This window comes from Arachis hypogaea, chromosome 6 (genome assembly GCF_003086295.3).
Source record: "Arachis hypogaea cultivar Tifrunner chromosome 6, arahy.Tifrunner.gnm2.J5K5, whole genome shotgun sequence".
Classification (NCBI taxonomy): Eukaryota; Viridiplantae; Streptophyta; class Magnoliopsida; order Fabales; family Fabaceae; genus Arachis; species Arachis hypogaea.
In genome coordinates, this window is record NC_092041.1 from 112,124,560 (window position 1) to 112,132,361 (window position 7,802).

Consider the following 7,802-nt stretch of genomic DNA (forward strand, 5'->3'; position numbering starts at 1 on the left):
ACTGAAAGCTCACGAACTGGCTCAAACAAGAGAAACATAAATACATAATCTATAATTCTTTATCAATAAATTATAATTTATATATTTTAAAAAATATTTAAAAATATCAATTTTATATATTGTTTATCTATCAATAAATTATAAATTTTTTATTTATGTCCTATATTAAAATTATATGTGAAAAATATCACCAAAAAAAAAATATAAATTTTAAATAATTAAGATTATATATATATAATCGAGTCAGCTTACGAGCTAATGAGCTGAACTTATCCAAATTCAAGTTTGACTTATTAACTAAAATATTATTAACTAAAATATTCTCAAATTATTTAAAAATGTCTCTAAATTTTATTATTAACTAAAATATTCTCAAATTATTTAAAAATATGATAAAAATTCACACTCGTGAACTAAGATATTCTATGCTAATAAAAAAGAGTGATGCAATAAACAAAGCTTTTTATGTGGCAAGTGAGATTTTGATATTAGCAAATGAATCACATTATTCTTTTTCTTTAACAGAATAGATCTCCGGTCACGCGATGAATATTTTTTGATAGATTTTTAAAATATTTGAGAGTATTTTTGTCAAAAAATAATATTCGTATACTAAAATCAGTTACTAAAAATAGTCATTAATGTATTTTTATATAAATAAATGTGAGATTTAATTTATTTTTAATATGTATTTATATTCTAACATATATTTTATACTAGTAGTTGATTTTAGTATATACATAATATAGTCTAATTTTGTCTATAACCAAATTCTGAGATATTTTTATCAACATCAAAATAATTCAAGTATACTTTTAATAATTTATTGTTATTTTAATTAATTTTACCTTTATAATTTTATTATATATAAAAATAATAATAATAAATAGAAATCATATTCTATTAATAAATTAACCTTTTTCCTTGAATGCCTGAATAACAATATAAATTTAAAATTTGAATAATACGAAAATTTCTATCATTAGAAATATATTGAGACCCAAGAAGTCTGGTCAGTAGTGAGTAGTAGCTACTGGAACTCATTCTCACTCCCTGCAGCTTAGACGCCCGAAAAGACGGATTTGTCCTCACCTGGTTCTTCAGTGTTGCTAACTGAAATACATATCAATCATCCAAACTGAAATTGCAGCACGCTAACTTGTCTTCTCTCCACCATCTTGGCATCTTTTTCCAGAAAAAAGGGGGATTTGGTAACCCTTGATGGAAATGGTGGTGATGCATGGTCGGGTAGTAAAGGTTGAAGCTGTGGAGGGAGACTTGCGGTGGTTCTGATTTCTGTTCATAATACTCTGATGTCATCCATGTCTGGAGGGAGTGAAACTGTGTCGTTTCAAGCTTCTGAAACTCAGAATACCATTCAAAGGATTCTACAATCATGCTCTAAAGTAAGATCAATCCCTTCTAAACCTCTAGACCTTTTTTCCTTTCATCTTTTTCCCTTTTCTTTGTTATTTAGTTAATTTGATTTGGTTTCAATTGAATGCTTGCATCATTTCTAAGCTCGAATGAAATTAACGACTTTGATCAAGCTTAACACTTTGTTTTTGTTCATTTTTATTTAATCAAGCTAGAGCATAGATGAAGTAAGCAATTAAATTTATGAATCAAGAAAAAGAAAAGCTTTATAATGCGTTATTAGTTTATTAGATTTTAATGATTTTAGTATAGACCTAGTTTACTACTACAGTATAGAATTATGAGATACATTAGCTGAACTCACATAGTGGAAGAAGAATTTGTTATTGTTATAGTTGTTATGGTTGGTAGAGCAATAAATGAAAAGCATGTTTAATATGCTTTGATTTTTACACTTTGTAGCTGGTTGAGGCTGGCGATATCCATGAGTCTGACAGCACAATCTCAGAGCTTGTCAAATTCCTTGATTCTTTATCGGATGCCGCTCTTTCAGACCCAAACAATGAGCCTGCGCAGAATGATGCATTTGATGCTCTCAATGAGATCCATCAATATATATGTTCTCCTTCTCTTGCCCAGGTGAGGTTAAACTTCGGCCTTTCATTCATGTTTTGCAGCTACGATTTCTAAATTCTAAGTTAATAAAATAGCATGAATAGAGAAATTTGTCTATTGATACCATCTTGTTGTTAGCTGAACAAGAACCTCTTATGGGTCTAGAAAAGGGAGATTGGGATAGTATACTTTGCCTAAAGCCTTAAACATTTTAATGTTTGGAGCATGTATTATTTTAAGCTTGTAGTTTAGATGTGCGCTAATTTTGTAGTAATTCTTTTTTTTTTTTTTTTTTGAGTGACTTTCTGGATCATTTCTTCATTTGTGTTGTGACAGGAAGCTGTTGATGCCCTTTCCTTTGAATTACCAAAGGCCGTCTCCAAGTTTGCTGGCATTTCGAACAGATTTTTAGACAAGGCAATCAGCATCATTGATCAGTTTCTAGAGAAATGTGGTCCAAGGGATATGCTTTCAATTCTTTGTAATGTGAGTTTCTATGTTTTCTTAAGAATAAATGTCTACGTTAGTCTTTCAAAGATACAAGCAACATCAGATTGTTTTTGCATTTATCAGAAACATCAACTTGATCCTCTAATGTTAATTTGATACCATCAGATTCGTGCTACAGAGACTTCTATGTCACTTCAAGAACCAACTAATGGCCTTAAGATAACATTGATGGACCAATTTGATGTATTTCTGAATGGAGAAGCAACCTGAAACATGTATCTCTTCAGAAGACAAAAATGATCCTCTTGTTTCTTTATTTAAGAGATGTTTCTCTTTTATATTTTTAAATATCTTCTTGCCTCATAGCCAGAGTAGAAGGAGGTTACTCGAGTGAAATCATGCTTTATATGTATTTACTTGTGGACTAGGTGCCAGTTTTTGTCATGGTGCCTCCTTCCTAGTTAACAATAGATGATTGGCAAACCAATCTCGATATAGAATCCGATGGTCAATAATACAGAGGGTACTAGAAAGGCGGGCAAAGAAGTCTCCAGATTTATTTATTTATCAGACCCCATCTCTTACCCCTGTCAACTCTTATTCATCTCTATTTCGCATCCTGCTAGCTCTTAACTTTTTATTTGCCGTTATATTTTGTTTCTTGGCTTTTGAAGATCACTTTATATCCCATGGGTATGGTATTTACATTAAAAAGAAAGTGTCTGTTTTTCTCATGATCATATCATAGTTGACATGCAAAGAACTACAGTCAGTGCAAGTTTGATGTTTAATTTATTTTTTTTTTTGTTAATATCTTGATCCTATGTTTCTGTTAATCTAATTGGAACAGACACTAGGTTACTCAAGTAATATGACCAAGGCTGCCAGTTACATTCTTCCTCCTTTGTCAGGGCTCTCAAAGGGTAATTTGTTGGTAGTAGTTACCTCGCTGATTCACTTCCAATGTAGTGTTGTGAAGGATTTTTTTTTTTTCTTGTTTCATTTAGCATGTGCAATGCATGATTGGACTCATTTAATGCACTTGGTTCTTCTTTGGTGTTTATGTTGAATCTAAGTTGTTCAGAGCTTGGTGTAAAGAATATACTCGTTCCTTTCTGCTTTTCAATCATGGCTTTAAAGCTGGAGTTGAGTATGACCAATTGAGCTTTCTAAGCAAATGATGGGATCAACTTAAAAATGATTTTTTAAAAAATGCATAAATGCTGCCAATCAGATTTCAGTTACATATCTAATGGAAGAATGATACTATGAATTTCTTGCAAACATAATGTGCTTTTGGCTTCAGCATTTGGAATTGTCTTTACGGAGTTTTTTCTTTTTTTTTTTTTTTTTGGTTTTTGGGTTTAACATACGGTTTTGAATTTTGAGTTTGAGCAGGACTGCTAACTAATAAGCCTGAGTAAAAGTGTTTCTTAGGGTATGGTGGCATGATTTGGATGACAATGGATTATACTTCTTTTGGACAATAATAAGATCCTTTTTTTTTTTTTTTGTATTTGAGATGAGAGGTCATTGAAATCTAAATATACTCTTCCAATACAGTGAGGAGTAAACAAGTCATAGCTTAGACTTAACTTTCATATCAAATCTAAAATCTTTGTCTAGGCCTTTAGCTTCAGTTTGATATTTAACCACACTTTCATATCCAGTTGTATTATATATGTCCTTGTTTATTTGATCATAAAAACCAGCGGAGAACATTTCTTACCACTTAATATTAGTTTTGTATTGACTTGATGAAGTGTATTTGTTGATGAACTTCAAAGGCTAAATGTTAGTTTTGGGATGAGTATTTATGTCACACACACTGGTAATGAATTGGAGCCATATTACTTGCAAGCATATGCTTATGCTTATTTCTTCTTTTCAGTCTTTACCTCCATCAAGAGGCGTCATTTTGAGCAAGTACAAGTGGCTGTTCCGATCATTCTTAATGTGTTGAAGGCTGTGGCTTTGGATTCAGATGACGCAGATGATGCAGAACTTGAGAGTGTATTTCACAGAGCTGTTGGGATTGCAAATTCTATATATGAAGTTTGCAATAAGTTGGTCTGTTAATTTGAAAGATTTGTCCCTCATATTTGATAGGAAAATTCTTGCTACTGATTCCAATATTTGCCAGAAGTTTTTATTTTTATAATTTTTTTTTTAAATTTTTTTTTTTTTTGCGACAGGACGGTGCTTCAAATGAGAAGCTCCGAGCTCTTCTTGGACTATATGTCCTCCAATGCCTGGTACTTGTCTCTGTACTGCACTTATTTGCATCTGTTTTCCCAACCACATTTTTTGGTAGATTTGTTGCTTTGACATAGTTTTAGCATCTATAATGTGATTTGATATGTTATTACTTATGTGCATCCTGTTTAGGCACTTCTTTCGGCCAGCATAAGCTATAAAGATTCCACCTGTCATTTGATGGTGTTGGAACTGTCACAAATATCTTCATATTGTGGTTTAACATATATGAGTCTTTTAACTGCTTTCGATGTTGAGACTGTGGCTGGCTTTGTTTTTGGAGGTAGTAACTCTTGGGTTACCTTTTCTCAATTCTAAATTCATTCAATGTTAACATAAATTTAACACCACTTCCTGACTTTTTTTTTTCTGTCATCAATTATCCAGAAGATAAAGATGCCCATATGAGTTGTTTGTCTCATGTCAAACATGGTGCTGCTCTTTCAGGTTTGTCTTAGAAACTATTGCTGTAATTGAACCCTAGTTTCTTTATCAATTTCCTTTTGCTAACCCATCAAATTCTGATTCTTGCAGTGGTATGGGGGCTTGTCTCAGAGGAGGTTGCTCATGCCACTAAAGAGAGTTTGGTTGCTATCAAGGATGACCTTCACAATAACCAGACCAAACGATGGCAAGCAATAGGAACATTAAAACATGTACTTTCCTTTGTAAATTTGCCATGGGAGCTAAAGAAACATACTATCAACTTCTTGCTTTGCATCACAGATGGATGCGTTTCCGGAGAATATCTTGGTGAACATTCTGAATGGTCATCTTATATGCCTAACATTTTCACAGCTTTGCAGGTTGTTAATGCAGTTCTTTTTTTTTTTTCCTTCTTTTTCTTTTTTTTAATCATTGCTTTATGTTTTACTTTCTCAATGGGGAAAGAAACACTGGTATGTTCTACTCACATGTTCACACTTGAACAGGCTATTAAAATGGTTATCATGTATGCTCCAGAGCCAGAAGTAAGAAAAAAATCCTTTGCTTTGCTGAAAGCAGTGAGTTTCCAATACAAGACAATGCCTGTCCAGTTATTGATACTTTGTGCCATATGTATTATGAATTGTGCATGTGCTCGGATTGAAATGCATGATATTTTAACCCCTTTATTTTTGCTTTTTCTTTAGGAGATGTTTAATGGTACTATGCTAATGTTGCTCAAACTAGGTACTCGCTGATATTCCTGATACGCAAAGGTTTGACATTTTAAAAGCGTTGATTACAAATACAGACTCATCCTCCATGGTAATCTCTTTAAACAGAGTTTGACTAAGGTTCTTTGCTTAAATGCTCCCTTTGTTTTTGGTTATCTGTCACAATGTATGCAGATACATTGGATACATTGATCAAATGATGCTCAGAAAAGTTATGGTTATAGTTAAAAGGGAACATTGGGAGTAACTGTCAAAAATTAAATCCTCTAATGGTGGTTCTGCATCTTTTTGCAGATTGCCATTTTCATTGATATTGTCAGGAGGGAAATGCACATGGAAGTTTGCAACAGTACATCCGTAAAAGAAGCCCCAGACTCTAATAATGAAATGCATCCCGATATGCCATTTTGGACTCCAAGTGTTCTTGAGTTGGTGGAGTCGGTTCTAAGGCCCCCACGGGGTGGACCTCCTTCCCTCCCTGACGCGAGTGATGCGGTATTATTCCTTCATGTTTCATCACTTTCATGTGTTTTATTCTGGCTGCTTGAATGAAGTGCATCTACCTTAATAGCATTCTTATGGCATTACGTATCATGCCCTTCAGGTTTTGTCAGCTCTCAACCTATACAGATTTGTATTGATGACAGAATCTACAGGTATGTAACATCAAAACGTATAGATTATAGCACAAGTTTACAGTGTATTATTTTCGCATACGTAAAACTTGGTGGGATCCATAGATAGATGAAGATATCTTAAACAAAGTAAGTAAGACTGCTTATAGCGTGCCTAACAATGAGATGTTAAACTAGTAGTTTGTAAGAATTTCTCTATAACGTCTATGATTTATCAGCTAATGCTCAGAGGGTAGTAGTTAATGAGTCGCAAACTATAGTCAACAAACCGCTTGAATGATGGATTTTTCTATAACAGGAAATAAGATTAACTTTTTATTAAAAAAGTGTAAACAATTTATGATATCACTTCATTGTCTGATCACGTTGTCGATCCTGTCTAGTGGGACAAAATTTTGCTTTTTGCATATCTTTGTCATTGGCAGATTCAATCAAACTTAAAAGTGAAGGTTTTAGTCCTTATTTGTATCAGGAAAGACAAACCGCACTGGAGTATTGTCTAGGAGCAATTTAGTGAAGGCCTACAATGAATGGCTGCTTCCTTTGGGCACCTTGGTGAGTGGGATTATGACAGAGAACAAGAATGATTATGATCAGCTTGCAGTTGACACTGTATGTACCTTGAATCCACTTGAACTTGTTTTGTACCGTTGCATTGAGCTTGTAGAAGAGAAGCTTAAGCAATCTACCACATAAACTTTTCTTTTTCACTAAAGTTGTCCTCTTTTGTGAAACATTCCCTCAATTAAAATATTTGGTTTCAATATTAATCCTCCTTGTAGATAAAGCCGTAGAACAACAACAACAACAATAATAATTGTAGAAGAGAATGAAGAGTGTAAAAATGATTGATGGAAAAAGAAAAGAGGGGGTACTTAAAGGATCTCATTTTTTGTATGCTGAAAAATATCGTAGCTTGTCGTATTCTTTTGGCTCAATTCCAGGATTTTTATTTTAAAATAAATAAACAAAATTCTATATTACATTTAATAATCATATTAGGTGTATATTAAAATCAGTCACTAAAATAGAATACACATTAAAATATAAAATATATATTAAAAATAAATTAAATTATAAATATTTATATATAAATATTTGGTGGCTGATTTTGGTATGTAAATAGTATTTTGTACACTTGTATGTTTAAAATTATTTATATTTTTATATTTTATTTTTATTAATTTACATTTATTATTTACTTCGTCACAACAAATGAAATAAGTATAAACAGATTTTGCAAGGTAAATGAGATAAGGAATACAAGTTTATTAATTATATAAAGAAATCATGTTTATACATAATTGGA

At 32.3% G+C, this 7,802-nt stretch overlaps 1 protein-coding gene across 2 annotated transcripts; it reads left to right on the plus strand.

Annotated features, from left to right (window-relative positions):
* The first annotated feature begins 934 nt into the window (after positions 1-934).
* LOC112755755 (aberrant root formation protein 4) lies at positions 935-7,400 on the plus strand. Of its 2 annotated transcripts, XM_025804049.3 has the most exons (14): positions 935-1,406; positions 1,840-2,016; positions 2,329-2,478; positions 3,293-3,365; positions 4,334-4,512; positions 4,638-4,697; positions 4,831-4,981; positions 5,086-5,145; positions 5,233-5,504; positions 5,631-5,702; positions 5,872-5,949; positions 6,153-6,353; positions 6,463-6,514; positions 6,966-7,400. In XM_025804049.3, the coding sequence occupies exons 1-14, from the start codon at positions 1,314-1,316 to the stop codon at positions 7,187-7,189; spliced, it is 1,842 nt and encodes a 613-aa protein (XP_025659834.1). In that variant the 5' UTR covers positions 935-1,313; the 3' UTR covers positions 7,190-7,400. The 2 variants fall into 2 exon arrangements, with proteins under 2 accessions (XP_025659834.1, XP_025659836.1); XM_025804051.3 differs by lacking the exon at positions 5,631-5,702.
* Positions 7,401-7,802: the final 402 nt, after the last annotated feature.

Coding starts and splice junctions, on each gene's coding strand:
- LOC112755755 (XM_025804049.3), top strand. CDS start 1,314: ATGTCATCCATGTCTGGAGGGAGTGAAACTGTGTCGTTTCAAGCTTCT. Junction 4,513..4,637: donor ATGAAGTTTGCAATAAGTTG/GTCTGTTAATTT, acceptor TTTTTGCGACAG/GACGGTGCTTCAAATGAGAA. Junction 4,698..4,830: donor TATATGTCCTCCAATGCCTG/GTACTTGTCTCT, acceptor CATCCTGTTTAG/GCACTTCTTTCGGCCAGCAT.